The 17,939-nt window shown below is 42.2% G+C and overlaps 1 protein-coding gene across 4 annotated transcripts in view; it reads right to left on the bottom strand.

Annotated features, from left to right (window-relative positions):
* Window positions 1–17,939, bottom strand: part of cntn1a (contactin 1a) — a 69,258-nt gene that overhangs the window by 8,949 nt on the left and 42,370 nt on the right. For 3 of the 4 annotated variants that reach the window (XM_069161925.1, XM_069161927.1, XM_069161928.1), the window contains 13 exons: window positions 13,616–13,745; window positions 12,552–12,730; window positions 12,071–12,166; window positions 11,351–11,557; window positions 8,679–8,778; window positions 8,065–8,246; window positions 7,649–7,773; window positions 7,038–7,155; window positions 6,604–6,751; window positions 5,539–5,666; window positions 4,676–4,848; window positions 3,122–3,245; window positions 196–357 (listed from right to left, as the gene is read on the bottom strand). In XM_069161925.1, coding sequence (XP_069018026.1) covers window positions 196–357; window positions 3,122–3,245; window positions 4,676–4,848; window positions 5,539–5,666; window positions 6,604–6,751; window positions 7,038–7,155; window positions 7,649–7,773; window positions 8,065–8,246; window positions 8,679–8,778; window positions 11,351–11,557; window positions 12,071–12,166; window positions 12,552–12,730; window positions 13,616–13,745 — 1,872 coding nt within the window. The remainder of the gene's footprint in view (window positions 1–195; window positions 358–3,121; window positions 3,246–4,675; window positions 4,849–5,538; window positions 5,667–6,603; window positions 6,752–7,037; window positions 7,156–7,648; window positions 7,774–8,064; window positions 8,247–8,678; window positions 8,779–11,350; window positions 11,558–12,070; window positions 12,167–12,551; window positions 12,731–13,615; window positions 13,746–17,939) is intronic. The other variant, XM_069161926.1, reaches the window with a different exon arrangement.

The raw sequence follows: 17,939 nt of genomic DNA on the forward strand, positions 1-17,939 counted from the left end.
TTTGGAAGCTATTCCTGTTTTTAAAGTCACTGAAGCATGACTAAATTATATTTCAGCCATCTTTAAGAGACATTAACCATCATGTAGGCCCACAGTATCACTGTGTGGCATGACCAAAATTATTATTACACCAGACCTAGCTCAACATTAAGGCTGCAGTGTTTATTTGACCAACTATTATGCTGAAATTCTTACATGTAGAGGCATTCTTCCAGGTATCTTTTGCAAATTGGTCCCTGTACTGGATGGTATATTTGGAGATGGGGCTGTGGTTGTCTGCTCCGCGGCTCCACTGCAGCGTTATACTCTTGTCAGTTTTGTTTATCATTTGCACCCCACCTGGGGCACCGGGGGGACCTGAGGGTAAAGAGAAGAATAACAGGAAAGTTTAAAGTGTTGTTTGATGGGTGAGGAGCCCAAATGTGGCTGCGGGTTTGTGCAGAGAAAAGTGACACTGTCTCCAGTTCACATCTTTGAATCCCCACAAGTTCCCACTTTGACTTGTCCTTCAAGCAGTCAATGAATGTCCAACTGGCACACAAATGAAAGAGAAAGAGAGTATGATGTTATTGAAAGAGCTCAAGGGGATTTTTTTTTTTTTGGGCAAAAGTCCTGAGCTGTTTAACAACTTTAAAGTTAACATCAGTCTCAAAAAAGATTCCTGTTTGATGCATGAGACACAGCACACCAAAGCCATTCGATTCCTTCTTTTTATTGTCTTATTTAAAAGACATCTGAAAAAACTGATGGATTAAGGCATTAGAGCTCAGAGCCCAGTCACATATATGAACTCAAGCTTAAGCAAAGGCTTTTGAATGCAGTGTTGCTCTTGGTCCTCCTGCTCCTCTTGATTCTTCCTTTGGAACTTAAAAATGGCTTAATATAAAACCCAGACTGTGTCAGGGTTAGCCTCCCAACCCGCAGCCTCAGAAATCGGCCAGAATTTACTTTTTTCCAAATCATGAATACGAGTCGAGAGAAGTAAGGCGATTAGACAGCCAAAGCTGGACAGCCCTGAAGCTTACCCTCTCCTCTAAGAGTTAGGAGAGAAGGCATTGACTATGTCATGTGGATGAATCTTCAGCACAGTGTGTTTTGTAAATTGATAAGTGTTGGGCTTTTCCTGCTTGATGCATATGTAAGGCATTTAGATGTATCCCAACAACCAAATGTATTGAAGTTCATGAATAGATTTCCTAATTCGCGGAAACTTAAGTTAACACAGCCACATTTCAGCACTATTCCAGCCAAGACTTTAACTTAAAGCTATAAAAACACACCCATCGTATGAAAACAACTCTTCTCCCTATCTCAAATCCCCACTAATAACAAGCTACAGGTGCAGAGCTGTGTTTTTAGCACTGACAATCTCCTTAAGCAGATCTGCTTCCTCATCTGTCGTGATAAATGGCTGTCTTTCATCTCTCCCTCGCTGCACCCCGGGCTGATGGCATTTGGCACTCCATTAGGAGCGGCCCTGGACCTGTGCTTTGGTTACACTCTGGGAAACGCCGCAGTCCTCCGCTGTACGTTCACCTGGCCATCTGTCAACACCTGCCCTGAAAGCAGCGGCGGCGGCGGCAGCACACCCAGAACACAACAGGGATCACTGGCAACCAGATCGCGGCTAGAATTCCTGGGTTCCTCTCTGAAGAGGGCCTTTGTGCGCCAACACTGGGCCTGTTTCAAGACCCGAGGAGAGGGCTGTAAGGCAAGCTCTCACTCATCAGGAAGTGCAGAATGACAACAATGAATCATCCAGGAGCTGAAATACAGTAAAGGAGAGACGGAACCCTGCGGGAAGCGTGGCAGTGTTTATTTTGTGTGTGTCGATGTGTATATGTGGTTGGAAGAACAGGTACTGAAATCAGCAGCCGTCCATGTCAAAATACAGCGGTGAGAGATACAAATCTATGATTCATCATATACTCATCACACAGCATTACACTTAATTCACTTCTAATGAAGACAGATGGGAGCTGGCACCATTCAAAACATGTCGTACTGCTACAGAAGCATCGCTTGTCCCCTTCAGTTTCATCTACTACTGTGTGTGTGCAACCATAGCAACAGCTTGTTGCCAGAACAAACAAAAATCTTTCCTTCAAAATAATTTATTTTCCAAGTTGCATCCCCGGCTGGACATGACAGATTTTTGGAATGGCAGAACATCTAATTTGCAAAATGCAAACATATAGCCAACCGTTGTATTCTACAGGCAAGAGATATGTTTGAGTGGACTTCATTCATTTGTGCTTTTACAGAAAGGCCACAGTCATTACTGACTAAGTTAGTCTGACCTTTCCTGGCTGGTACTGGTAGATACTCAGTGCTCACTGAGGGTCTCCGTCTTATGCATGAGGACACAAGGCATTTCCTTCCATAGATTTGTTTTCCAGCGTTTTCTCTCTCACTTTCATTTGCCTGGAGTCTCGAGGTTGACAGATTATCCGGCAAAAAGGGCTCCTTTCTGGTTACTCTGGAGAGATTTACTCCTCTTCAAAAATACAGTACTTGTGCTATATCTCTGTGTCTCTTTCTCTCTTCTTCGCTCACATGCCCTTTCTCTCTGTATATTCATGGTTTGACCTAAGGAACATTTTCATGAGTAATTTAGGAGTATAGGCCTGATGAACTTTGGGATTCTTTTATACTGTGTTTGGTATATAAACTCTACAGAGTTTTTCTCTGTAACTTTCAATATTCATAAATTAGCAAAAATAGCATTGACAAAATATCTAGTAACATCTTCAGATATTATTTTTTTAAACAGTTTAACATCCAAAAAGTCAGTGAATCTGCTCTAACAGCACTTTGTAGGCATGGTTTGGTCAGATCCGATTGACAATAAACTAATCCAATTATCATCACATTCGACTTTACATTTAGTAACATTTTTAATGGAACATAATCCTAACTTGTGCATGGAAGTAAACGACATCAACGTTTTCCACCAGAGCCCCACCGACTTCAAAACAAGAGAGAAGAGCACAAACAAAAACAAAGTACAAATGTAATATAACTGAAAACTGTTTAGACTGGCTGAAATAGTGTGTTCATATTGTAACCAGATTGTTTTCAGGGCTTTTAAGACACTTCATGCAAAGGGCTCATGACTCACCCCTGACAACCAGCTGGGCAGAGGCGGTGATGTTGTCAACCGGGGTCTGTGCGGTGCAGGTGTAGCGTCCAGCGTGTTTCAGCTGCGCATTCTTAATCAGCAGCTCGCCATTTGAGCTTCCATTCTGCACAAAACAACACAAGAGACAACGCGTAATTTAAGAGTGAGCGGCACATCATATGTGAGACAAAGCTCTCCCGCGATCCGCCTGACAGACAAACCTTTGCTGCATGTCATCCCCTTACTCTCTTCCCCCTCATTTCCTGTCAATGTTCACTGCAACTGTCAAATACAGGCATAAAAGGCCCAAAAAAATGATCTTTCAGGTTGGCGTTGTACTGAGCAGACAAAAAACAGCCACATTATTTTATTCCCATCAATCTTTAAGCACACAGGCATTTTCAGTCCAAAACATTTCACTGCTTAAACCTAGTGTACAATTATGATCTCACAAAACTAGGCCTGTGCACCCTTATAAACACACTGACCCATGCACACATTTTTTCAAATGGGAACAGTAAGAAGCGAGCGTGCGGCTGTGAAGAGCTCCCTCTCCCAAATGTAATAGATTTATAGTAGTTTTACAAACTTTACATTCAGCCTTTCTGTCGTCTATCTTTTATTACCCAGTCTTTGAATTCATAATTTTGTACCCAAAGCTCTTGAAATGTACATTTTCCTGGCATGTTTGCCTTCCCGAACAGGTACAAGAAAAGGCACATCTATACTGAAGTTCTTGACAATTGTTGACGAACAAAAAGAGGGTAGAACCACTCACGCAAGATACGTAAAAGAACATGATAAAAAAAAAAAAAAAAAAAGACAAATTTGGATGAATGGCAACTAAAACTTAAACATGCAAACAAAATTCCCTTATATTCCCTGACCCGTGCAAACCCCGACTAAAGTGAACTAGATGAACTGGACGAGAGCTTCCACTAAACAGGACCTCTTTTCCTGGGAAGAAATGTCAAGGTCCATACAGTGTTTGCTCCCGTCAGCACTCTCGCTGTAGAATAAAATACAATCACAGCTTTGAACTTGCTGGTGAAGACCCAAACTGGCTTGGCTGATACCACACAAACAGTATTAGGTGGAATTGGACCCCATTTTTACGAGGGGAAAATCCTCCTTGTGCACAAAATAGGGTATCATTAATCACAGTCATAATATGGTGTTTGCGTAGCAGGAGTAGTGACAAATGAGAAATGCTAACCACGAGCTTATGGTTAGAGAGAGAAGGAGAGTGGGTCATGTCAACAATAATGGATGTTAGCGGAAATTCCTATTAAACTGATATGCAACGCACTCTTCCACTCAGAGAGGCTAAGGGAAATGGATTTTAGAGCCATATTCATTTAAACCCGGCCGCACTTTTCCATTTCAGGTATTCCAATGAAAATACTAGACATCAATCTGACCTCAAATATGATTCTGACGTGGATGAACTCCAGATTAAGATGAGAAGTTTTGTGGTCACACTAAAGTAATCCAAGTTAAATTTTTGATTATTTATGTTCATTTCTCTACAAAAAAACAAAAAGATGGTCTCACTGGGGTGCGGTCATAATGTTGCCTGTCCTTGTGTAGGTCAATGACTCGGCCATCCAGAGACCAGATGAAGGTGATGTCCAGAGAGGTGTCGTGTGATGCTCCACACTGCATCCCCGCGTTCTCTCCCACTTTAACGTCAGCATTAGACGGAGCCAAGGTGATCTTTGTGGACTCTGGGGGCAAAAACACAGGAGAATAAATCTTGGTGGTGAGAAAGAAGCCAGTCTGCCTACTTAAACCATTTAGATTGTAGGAAATCTGATTAAAGAAAATACAAAAAAGGCAAAGGACTTATTTGAAAGTATCAAGTAAACTGTATAGGATGTAGTGTTGGTGTGAAAAAGCTAAAAGTGTTCAATATGCACAAATGTCCTGAAGAGGGCAGAAAAGAGCTGTACATCCAGCACCACCATGGATCAACTGTGAAAAACGATAATGTTTGACAGCTGAGAATGGATATGTGAAGAAAATAAATGACATGCAAATAATCTAATATCAATGTTATCATTTATTCAATCAAACAATTTCAGCCTGCTCATAACTAAAGTCGTCTTCTCATTTCTCATAGAACAGTGTGAGAGGCTGAGCCCTTGTCTCATCACGTTGGATCTAAATCCCCTCACGCCTTTGCCCTTGGGGAATGAGTGAATATCCAGCAGTAGGCTGTGTACTGTCGCTCAGCTCAGAGGGCTATAATTCAACAACAGTAGACATTTGGAGGTCGGGACTGTTTGGTGCGGCTGAGTGACAGGAATGATTGCCAGCTGAGGTTGACATCAGTCAAAGCAACGTCAGCTGTCCTGGAAACATCAGAGACATAAAGAGGCCCATTAATTATACGTTGTTTGTTAGCTGGAACTTGCCTGTAACCAGCAGAGAGCCTGTGCTATTGGCCTTGCCCCGGTCGTTCTCCGCAAAGCAGGTGTACCTGCCTTCATCTGCTCGCGTCACGTTGAGGATCTCCAGGCTCCCATCCTCCCAGATGAACACCCTGAGGAGAAACCACCATTAATTCTTCACACACTGAGGAGACAGAGCAGAATTGTATCAAATATTTAGCACAATATGAAGGTCAAAAGTCCAGTGTATGTTATTCAATTGATATGTGGATGATGAAAAGTGATGAAAGTGCTCAGGTTGCGTGATGGATAAACCGTATAGTTTTCCAGAGAAAAAAAAACAAGATGTGAACTGGAAACTACTCGGCAAGAAGAGACATTAAATTAACATTGATTGACTTATTTCTCTGCAGATTTTATATTCACGCATGACAAAGAGTGTGCCAGCTGCCCCCTCAACACTCCACACCATCTCTCACGCACACAGTGGTCATGGAGAATATTAGGATGCATATGCTGATTAATAATTTTCCCCCTGCTCCTCCTCTTTGCGTGAGTCCCACTGTGGGGACCGGGACTGTGTAGGGTGGGAGCATGAGAGGGGGTTGGGTGTTCCACAGCTCTCAGATTAGGCTTGTTTTGTCAGTGAGGATCACAAGGCAGGGCTTTACACACTAGTCTGTCCACACTGATCTTGAGAATGAGCTTAATGTCAGCCACTGACAGACAGCCAAGCCGCGCTCGGCAATCACTGACAAACAACAACATTAAAGGCTTTTCTGGGATACGTAGTAGATTTAGGAGATCTGGGGCTTATTTAGATCCCCCAAATCAAAACACTGTCTTACCACTTTACATCCCCTTCAGAGTGACAGAATTACATTACTTTCCCAGATACTTTTCCTTATGGAAATATGACTCAGATGTGTCTCACAGTCTCAGAAAATGGTTGTTTGTGGATGAATATTGGCATTAAAAACAACAAAGGAAAACTGATAAACGAACCTCTTTGAATGAATATAAACCCATAAACTGCTCACTGATTAGAGGACAAGAGGAAGAGGGCCATCTCATTAAGAGACTGCTAACCTGGTGGAGTTGGAGAGCAGCTCGGTGTCTTTGCTCCAGTAGAAGGCAGGCTTTGGGGCCGCTTTGGGTCGACACTCAATCACCACCCGGCCATTTTTAGCTGCCAGGACTCTCCTCACTTGGTTGTTTTCAAACATGGGAGCAGAGGCTGAGGAGTGACAGTATGGATTATTCATCACAAACTCTGTGGAATATGGATTAACTGCAGGAACGCATGCACGTATCACACATTAGTAAAAATGTGTGGTGCTGTTTGAGTAACGACAGTCCTTTTTTAAGACAAATCTTATTTTTTTTTGTCATGTTAATACCGATTTTCATTTCTAAACACACTCCATACATGGTAATAAGTTCCAATTAGTCAGCTCAAAATGTGGCCTTTGAATCTCTGGTGCAGCCATTTGTGCTGCGACGACAGCCAAAGTTGGACTCACCAAACACACGCAGCTCTGTATTGGCATAAATGACTCCATGGCGATTCTCTGCGATGCACTGGTACATCCCTGAATCATCAAGCGTTAAGCTGCGGAACCTCATCTCTTTCCCGCTGACCTGCGAAAAATTTAAGTTCAAGTTAAAATATCATACTTCTACTTTTCTCCATTTTTAATAGAGTTTAAATTCCATTTCAAAGCAAATAACCAGTTGATTGTTGACATCCATAGAAGTACGGATGACAACCAGCTCATTTGACCTGCAGAGTATTTCATCAGTGCATAATGATGTATGCAACAACCTCCCCCACTTTGCTGCCACAAGCTGCTGCTCTCTTGGGTATTTTCAGGCCTGATGACAGTTGTTTCTATGAAGCATTACACAACACATGCTGGCAACAGCTCAATAACAACAGGTACTTTTTCCTGAGTACCCACTTTTTCCTGTGTATCCACAGTGGCAGCTTCCTGTCATTGTCGTGCTACTGTAACAACCCGGGGCTGGTTACTGAACAGATAAGAGACCTAACAGGGCTGCTGAGAAGGTTTTTATAGCTATAGGTAAATTCCTCAGTTATAGGACAATGAGGATTTATGAATTTGAATATTACCGGCTTTCCATTTTTCAGCCAGCGGATGTGTGGTTTAGGTTTGCCACTGGCTGTGCAGGACATCGTGTAGTCGCTACTAAGGTCTTTCTCGATGCTGCTGATGTGCTCCACCCACTCAGGAAAAGCTGCAAATGAGGAAAATCAGAGTTATATTGTTCGGGGAAAATCCAAGAAAACTACAAAGCTGCTGAATGACATATGAGGTGATAAATGAGGCAATAAAGTAGGTGCTAGATTTAAAATCTGGGGACTAACAGCAACTAATAACAACAAAGGGCTGGTGAATTCATCCCACAAAGCAGGGAAATAATACAGCTGAAAAGGACTTTGTAAAACTTCCATTTAATGCACGTGTGCAGTCACTGTAATACATTTTAAGACAAGAAGGCTGACATGACATTCAAAACACTTCTGACCTTCCACAGACACTCGGGCAGTGTGGTAGTCCTTCCCTTTCGAGTTCACTGCCTCACACTTGTAAGTGCCTCCGTCTTCAAACTGCACGTTGTACAGATTCAGTTGAGCTCCTGCCATCCGCACATCGTGATTGGGTGGCAGCTGTCCATCTACCTTCTTCCAGCGGATCTCAGGGACGGGGCTGGGAGGGACAGAGACAGAAAAATAATACACAAGCCAGGCTTCAAGTTGTAGGTTAATGCGTATGCATCACTGCACTCAAGTCATCCCCATTCTGAAACATGCTTTATGAATCGTTTAGCTCAGTGAGTGCGCATCGAACTGAAGAGTCTTCTAACAGTCTCAGCTGCAGTAAATGCCATTTTACTACAAGCATTAAGAGGGAACTTATATGGTGTTCTGAGAAACTGATATGATGTGATACGATTTTATAACTGACGAAGCTCTTAAACTTAATTCATATTGATTTAAATTCTCATTTAAAACCATTTTTATTAGACCTAAGATCTAAATGACTCACTGGCTGGTGCGAGACCTTCACGAAACCTTTCAGTCCAAACAGGGCACATTTGAAACGCTCCAGTCTGGCAAACCAACGATCTCTCAAACTTACTTCCCCAAAGCAAAGCATTCCAAGGTGATATTCTGCCCCACCAGAGCAGTGGTGTCAAGGAACGTGACTTTGAGGTCAGCAGGGTATTTCTTGATGGGACCTGAGCAGAAGAACAAAAGGATATATGAAGTTGTAGTTTAGTTTAGTTTGTAGCTGTAGTTTCAAAATATTTTCCCCATTTTATGCCTTGTGCAGAGTAGAGGATTCTCAAATTGAGACAACATATTTAATAAATGTTTAATATTGTAATTATAAGAACACACCGATTCAGTCAAAAAGCAAGAGCCCACACTTTATTGTTTATACATATTTGTAACTCGATGTATTAAACAGTTTCAGTGGTGATTTCAGGGACTTGAGATCTCACAGAAAGTCACAAAATCTAACGTGATTTCAGAACAAAACAAGCATGAAGGCAGACCGTCAATGTCAACTGTTTGCACCTTTGTGTGCTATGAATTATCCCACAAAACTAAAGAGGAAAAAAATGGATGCAGTCATGGCTGACAGGACTGAATCAGCACAGCTTCAACATTTTACAAGGCAGGCTCGGGGTAAGTTGGAAATTAAGTTTTAATGTTAGTCTCAAACGGGTTTAGTACAAGCCACTGCTGAAACCTGTGTTCATTAGAAATGTAGTCATTTTTATTCTTTCTCTGACTTCTTATTGCCTTTAAGATGCCGTTCCATATTGATATTACTGTGCTCTGGCCTTGTGTAAAGGTTGGTGACACTGGTCAGCTTGCTCTCATGCATTTTTCTGCTCAATATTCAATAATGTTCCTTTCAAACCACACAGGATTTCAAGTCGTACTATCAGGGAGACTCTGATTCAGTCATTAAGATTATGTCAGTAAACCCTTCTCACAGCAGGATCCTTTGGCCAGATAATTGGTTCAGACCATCCTCAAAGCTGGAACGCCCCCGTGACTGTCAGGAGGGGTGAATCGGACCCAAAATCTGCCCACTTATCGTGTAGTGTGGAGCCAGCTTTTGAGTTTGTTTTGAGGTTTCCTTCCAAAATATCTGTCTGGGTGGGTAAAACAAACGCTACTTCTTTTATGAATGCTGCTTTACTCAAATGTCTTTCTTCTGGATGCACACTGGTATTCTGGTTTTGACCAAATTTGGAATATGACGTTTACATGGAGACAAAGTTATGTGTCTCCCTGTATGTGGATTTCTGAGTGTCAGTTTGTTGGATTTGTATTATCCCACTCAGTTTCGACTGGACTTCTTTCATGTAGTCTCAGCGTGAAGGGAATTTAAAAATCTATCTTGGAAACTCGATGTATTCAGTCCAGATTTTGCAGTACGCTGTGTAGGTTGAGGTGTGTACTTTATTCCTGAACAACTCAACCACTCAGACCTTTCTGTATAAACTGAGTCACTTCAGATAAGTTCCTTTACCACAGCATGTACTGCTCAGACAGCTAAATGTTGTCATCTGATCAGAAGTAAGGCAGAGAGAAACCCAGATAAAGTGTTAACAAGTCAAAGTAGTGAAATCAGAGTATTTTAGCATTCAGGTTTCTGTAAACTGAGATAAAGACTTATCCAGGCTAATATAAGCTTAAGTACATAACCAGAATACTGCAAATGACATTATATCTATGTAATTGTAAATAAATGCAGTTTATATATAAGGCATTGCAAATCCTTGACAAAATGCAAAAGTATTCATTCCCCTCCACACATAGACATATAAACTAGATAAGAGGCCACATCATACCCCAGAGGGCATTGCATAATACACTATGCATGAGAGAGCCCAAACAACTGTTCAGCTCTGCTCCTAACCTCTTCGGTGGAACAAAACATTCTAGTTTGTGTCCTAACTACTATTCAAGACATATTTGCCACAGGTGAAACTGGCCCAAAGTTAGAATACAATGAAAGTAAACATCTGATGGATTCTGGGAAATCCCCTCAGGAAAAGGTTACAGCTGCTTTGTTTTGTATTTGTTCTTCTTACACTGCGCTCTGCTAATACATAGAGCCTTTAAAAAAAAAAAAAAAAAGAGTCAAATTACATCACTCCAGTTTCTCTTCTTCATTTCTGGGATAGTTTAAGTTCCTGCACATTCTTTCCAGCCAGCTGGCACTGTCTCAAAACAAGTTCTTGTGTGTCAGTTCACTTCAATGCTAATTTAGTCCTGTAACTTTAATTTTAAAAGCCAATCACAGTGGCATGACCTTATCGCATTTAAAACAAGCACTGCTGTGATTAAACATGGTGCTTCAGCAGGGACAGGAGGACAAGAAAACCAATGCAGTACTTTGGTGTGACCAGGCAGAATCATTTTATATCTTCCAGCATCTCTTTCAGAAACACTTGAGGTCCTGCTCATTAGCAGAAGAGTGTGAGAGAAACAGGCTGGATACTATTTCAAAAGACTCCTGTCTGCTGTAGAGACACATATTAAATCTCTCTGTTGTATTCTACTGACCTAATTGCAGTGTATTTCAAACATTACTGTGGTCAAAGTATTACACTCTGATTTACTGGTGAGATAATTCAACCAACTAAGATACTGATTTGTCCTTTCATGTGAGTCAAGAAACCACATTCTTTACTCATGCAACGAACATCAACCAATGCATTAGTGTAACAACCACAGTGAGAGGTTTCAAATGGAAAGACAGTGTGTAGTAGGAAGTGAGGTACTAACGTTCAGCCAGAGGCTCGAGGGGGATGTAGTTGGAGAAAACACTCTTCGAAATCGATGGGCTGGTTGCAATGCATGAGTAGTTGCCTTTGTCTGAGGAGTCCACCTTGGAGATATAGAGGTTGCCCGTTATCTGAGAGACAAAACGTCGCTTGTCCAGTGGGATGAAAGTGGGGAACTCATTGAGGATCCATCTGAAAGACAGCTCGGCTGCACAGAAAGAGACAAAACACCACCTGTCAATCAAGAGTCTGGACACACAGCAGCAGCACTTGAAGCTGGCTCACTTTGAGTGATCTAAATATGTGCTAAACAAAAATAGCACACCAATTTGGTGCTGAGGGAACTTAGAATTCAAGCAACCATTAACCTTGCAGGTGAAATCTTTCAGCTGAAAGGCATAACAGAAGCATCCTGCAAGCACATCAGCTCATTGAGGTAATTCTGATGCTGTGGAGAGAGCTAACAATGCTTTTAGACTGGATGGATGAAGATTTCCATCAGTATGAATATAAAAAATGTGGGTACAGTTTTTATGGTTGACAACTATGGCTAAATACCAGCAATGTCATCAAAGCCGTGCTAACTACTGTTCCACTGGTCCATCTGCCCTCTTGTGAATCAGATGCTAAAGCAACATGAGGGAACATATTCTTGTCGGGAAATCTCAGCAGAAGCTTGGACTTAGACTTAGACTGAGGTCCTAGCTCTCGCATGCTGTACCTGGATAATGTGGTGGGGGTGCGCAGAGCAGCACCGCCCCCTGTCCCTCTTTGACGTGAACCGACGACCTCTCCTCCGACGAGAAAAGATCGAGGTCTGAGAAAGCAAGAGACAAAAATCAGCAACAGTAGCGACTAAGTAGGCTATGCTGGAGCCTTTGACCGTAAGCACATGTTGACAGTGTTTTTGTAATTACTCTCGCTGGCAGGAGGGGGAGACAAAAGTTCCACACTGCACTTCCATAAAAACATGTGATTTTTGTATGAAGTTCAACAGCTACTCTTGAATTGAGCTGTTTATAACAGAAAAGCACATTAGCCACACTGTTGGCACAAAGTTAGACAACTCACAAACTCCACTTTCCACACCACTTATGCTTTGTACCAGCTTCCCATGCAATTTCAGCGTGCATAATATCTAGGAAAGTAGTCCGTAGACTGTACACAGCCTAAATGGGCGTTTTCACATCTGGACCACTTACATCCAAACTGGACTGAGGCCTCTTGGCTGAGGACCGTGCCGTACATGTTGGTGGCCAAACAGGAGTATCTTCCATCATGCTTGGCTTTAATGGGCCTGCTGATTACCAAGTTGCCTCCTACTAACTTGTAGTGGCTGCCCTCTTCATCCAGGTAAATGTCCATGTTGTCCAGCATCCAACTGCAAGGAAAACAATCAAGAGACAATACAGTGGTCAGAAAAGCAGTAAGAGTCAAGTATGACATAGAAGTCTATCATATTATATTGTTGGTTCATTTTACACAGAGCATCACAAGCAGGGCCTGTCAGGAAAGTTGTTTTGAAGCAGTGACATGCTTTTAGTGCAAATCATTTGATGTTTGACCCTCCGAGTCCGCAGCACAGTATCTCTTCTACTGTAAGTGTTTGCCAAGACGCACAAATCAGTCATTGTTCTATGTAAAAACAATGACTGATTTCATGTTTTGGATGCAGAAGAGACTGTACTGTAGATGAACCCTCCTTAACCCTCCGTACCAGCTGTGGTCAGAGCTAATTCCTTCCCCTCTGACTTCTAATTCTGGGCTTTCTGACAGTGAAACCGATTCAGAGGATGCAGCACAATATCATTTACATATATTTACATCTAAATTGAAATGGAGAATGCAAAACGCTTTAAATTTTGAGCAGCAAAATGAGTTGCAGACATGATAGCAGTGCTGTTTGTGCTACGCCGGCAGGAACATCTGATTAGTTATTCAGTTTTCTGCCATGTCATGTTTTGGAATTTAAATTACCATTAGTATGAAGAAAAGACAAATATGTGCTGCGAACAAAATAAGTTGTGCACATTGCTTGAAAACAACAAATTTATATGGGAATGGCTTGAAACTAATGGTCTCACACACACATAGTAAACTTTGAAGGTGCTTCAGAGGTAGTATATAGACATCCTTGTGACCTTGCGATTAAAAGGCAGACCATAAAACAGTCTGAATACAGTGAGAGAGATGGTGAGTGGTGGGAGGCACACAGGATGCACAGCGTGTCGTAATGATGCCGGGGTTTATGGGGAACATATGTTACTTGTATGTGGCAGGTGGACTGGCTCTGGCCCGGCAGTTCATGGTAATTTTGGCCTCGGGTGATTCCTCGGGGTAGATAGTGTCCACCGGCTGCTCCTCGAACACTGGCCCGTAACCTGTGGCTTCATCTGCTTGTAACAAACAAATGAAAAGGACCAGGGTGAATAACAACAAGTCGGATCTGCCATGAAAAACAGAGAGTGCTGGGTTCAGAAGTAACGCAAAAAAACCAGACTGTGAGATTTCCAGTGTGATGACCTGCCCTTTAATAAATCAGCCTGGTCTGTGGTTTTTACAGACAAACACACCTCTAATGTTTAGTACTTAGTTTTAGATAAGTCTTGGTTGTAGCTGTAAGTAGTCTAATACCTGAATCCACACAAACTCCCTTTCAGGCATTGATGCAGAGTAATAAGCCTCTGCTTTATTACAAATCAAAGCATCACACTAATTATGGCAAAGATGAACTCGCTCAGGTGCCAAACCACAGTGACGCATTCATCTGTTGCTCGTGGATGTGACATTGTTACAAGCTAATACAAATCCTGGAGGTGGAAATGCCAACTTGACTTAGCATAATCCAAACCTTTTTCATACAGCATGTGTCATCCTGAGTGCTGCGAGGCAGTTGAAAAGGAAATTTCAGGGAGAAGAATCTCCTTGATGAAAATGCTTTTCTTGGTTCAATCTGCCTTTTACACCAACACGCAATTAGCCCCAATTACTCATTAAAACAGGCAGACATCACAAGCAGTGGCATGAATAAGACATAAACACAATGCCAGGCAATGAATAAGCAATGAGGCGAAATGTTCCCAAATGCTGATTATTCTCCCAGATCAAGAGTGTGCGTAGGTGACTGCAGGAATAAAAATGTGAGGCGTGCGTGAATCTGTGTGTCCGTTATTCCCCCGTGTTTCGGAATTCTGAGAGAACACAGCTGACACCTCAATGGGGAGAAGTTCGCTCTTTCAGACTAGCATCCTGCTCGTCTTCGATCCGTCTAGCCAGGCCGCAGCTCAGGAGTCACTCCCTCTGAAAATGTTATATTGACAGACTGAGCAACCTTTAAAAACTTGACGCTTATTTTATATAATATCCTCCTCCACCTGAAACTGCATTCTTACTACAATTTCATTCTCCAAAAGCAGGGATACATATTTGTGACGAATACTAAGAAAGTAAAGCAAGAAACATATTCATTTCAGCAGCTGCACATGTGTGAGTGCTTAATATCTATGTACTGTAATCCCCCCAAAACTGGCTGTGTAGTTGAACATCAGTGAACTAGATGCATATTTATCTGCCTCTCCTGTCAGGAACGACAGGAATTCAAAATCTTGCAATCCTAACCAGTTTGAAGACAGACTTATAGCCACATTAGCAAGTTCGCTGTTCACTGTACAGCCAACCAGGAGGCAGCAATTAAGATGTTAGGAGACAGGATCAACTCCCACTCACACACTCCAGCAGCCAACCGTGTGCGAGTGCTTGACATTGATGCAAATCCCAAGGACTCTGAATAACTGCTGGCCGAGAGAGAAATTAAACTCAAACTATAAATGGGCCATTGTGGGGCTGATGGGAGGCAAATTAAGTGAGTATCCATGTTCTGGGAACGAGGGAGAAAGAAAGAAGAACAAAGAAAAAAACAGAGGATTTGAAAGAAAAAGGCTCGTACAGTAAAGGGAATACAGTGACCCTATTCTACTGTCGGACTTAAGTTGTGCTGCACGAGCGTCAGATAAATGCTTTCCATGTAAAAATGAAATATACGTGGATGGGTTGGTGGAGGAGAGTCACTGAGGCTGTGGTGCAGTGCTGAAATAGCAGTTGGAATGTAATTCGGCGAGATGAGCGCTGGTGCCATTCCTGTCCGTTGCCTGTAATGTGGGATGTGACAGATGGTAGAGGGGGGTGTTAAAGCAGGCCACATAAGGCCCACTGCCTGGAGACACACACATTCTCTCTGCCTTGTTTTACTTTGTCTGTCTGTGTGGAAATCTCCCGGGCTTGCCTCTGTCCTCCCTCCATCTCTCTAACCTATATCCTACTGTCACGCTCCGCTCCTCTTTCTTTACTTCACACTGATTTTCTTTCACAACCACATTCCTTCAAAGCCTCTCTAGTTTTTAGCCAGCAGCATGTCTGTGGGTTAGTTCACCACTTTGGTTCAGACTGAAACATCTCAGCAACTATTTAACGGTTTGCCATGAAATTCTGGACAGCAATTCATTGTACCCTGAATATAACCCACTGACTTTGCCGATACTCCGACCCACCATCTGGTGCCATAATGAGACTGAGCTTCTGTATTTAGTGTAATGCCTCGACAAACACTTGACAGATATTCATGGTACCGCGGCGACGCTGTGGTTCGGTGGTTAGCACTGTCGCCTCACAGCTAGAAGGTCCTTGCTGCTCGGCTGGGGTCTTTCTGTGTGGCGTTTGCATGTTCTCCCTGTACCTGTATGGGAGTCCTCCAGCTGCTCAGACTTCCTCCCACAGTTAAAACAACAAACATACTGGGTTGATTGGTGATTTTAAATTGTGGACGTGAGGGTGAATGATTGTCTGTGTTTCTGTGATGTCTGGGGTGTACCCCGCCTTCATCAATAGCTAGCTTCAGCCTCCCTGTGATCCTATACAGGATAAAGTGGTTAAAGATAATGGGTTAATATTCATGGTACCCAGAGAATGAATCTGACTTTGGCAATCACTTAACTTTTCATTTAACTGAAATGTGAGTTTTCATTTACCAAGTGAACCATCTCAAAATGTAATCAAATCTAGGCCAAAAACAGTTCAGAAATCAAAGGCTTCCTGAGGATGATTCCTACTGACAGAAAAAACACAAGTTCAGATTTGTGGTTTTGTGTGAAATACTGGATGGATTTCCATGAAATATGTGTCCCTCCTTAATGTACTATAATAACTTCCCGTATTTATTTATCTAGTGCCACCAGGCCAACGTTTTAGTTTGTCCAATACTTTCATTTTTGGCCCAATACCTACAACTGACAAGATTTCCATTAAACTCACATGTACTTTGTGTTTAGAGCTAAATAGCAAGTGTTAGCATGCCAACATGCAGAATAAAGACAGTGAACATGGTCAACATTACACCTGCTAAATGTCAGCATTGCCATTATGTGCGTATCAGCATACTGACTTAACGATTTAGCTCAAAGCACCACAGAGGCGTATTTATGGCTGTAGACTCACATCTCAAATGATCTCTTTCTCACAGCCTCCCACTCTCAGTTGCTTTGTGAGCTCTTTCCAAAACAGCAAATCTATTTCTAACTCTCCAACACTGCTTCTTGTCTTTCAGTCTCCTTATTATTCCTTTTCCTAATCTGTGTGGCTCAGTTCTCTTTTTTTCCCTGCATCAAAACCTTTCTCTGTTTCCTACTTTGGCACCACTTGACTGTGGATGCACTGTGTGGCCCTGTTTAACAGGCAAGTAATTATTTACACAATAGTCAATTGATGGATCCCACCTCCTACTCACACACACAAACGCACACAGAAAGACAGCCAGACAGTCACTTTGAAGGAAGGCCACATCTGTACAAAAAGGGGAGGAAAACACACGTACACAGATGGACACACACACTCTTGTAAGAAGCTGTCCGTCTCCAGGGCCCGCTGGAAGTGATCTTCAACTGGACAGACTTCATTATCTAACACAGACAGCCCTATTCAGTAAGTTTAGACTCTCATTTGAATTTGAAATACGATGGCCTGTTATTTTAGGAGCCTATTGTCGTCCCTAGCATCGGTTTCTAATGAGACATCAATTATTCAATGAGGTTTTAGGTATAATTTTAGGAGCATGACAATGACTGTCTGCCTTGAAACAGAGTTCTACTGATAAACATAAAACTGCAATCTGTCCTGCTTGTTGGTCAACCGTCATCCTTTTAAATTTGCAGCTGTCTCTTTCTGCACAAACAATATTTCAAATGTGTCTAAATAGTCACTCAATTACCTAATTAACCTAATTCTCAGATGAATTTAACTTTACTTGAACTGATGTTTTACAGCTACATCTGCAGCAAGGTTTGTTTGCATGACCAGGAGAGTGTCCGAGTGGGACAGGCACCATATTGTATCCTTGAGGCACCAAAGCACAGTGTAGCAATAATTACCAACAGGCCCCAGAGCTACATGCATGGTGGCATACCAAAATTGTCTCTGGAGTGAAAAATGTACTTTTTAAATTGTATGTTAAGCAATATTTAATTGTTCTGCTTCACTGCAGGCCCAATTATTTGCAGAGGTGTGGTCAGTGTGAGTTAAGTGTATGCTCAAACTGTTGC

Source organism: Embiotoca jacksoni, unplaced genomic scaffold (assembly GCF_022577435.1).
Source record: "Embiotoca jacksoni isolate LCO1_2020_lvr unplaced genomic scaffold, fEmbJac1.0.p SCAF_3, whole genome shotgun sequence".
NCBI lineage: Eukaryota > Metazoa > Chordata > Actinopteri > Embiotocidae > Embiotoca > Embiotoca jacksoni.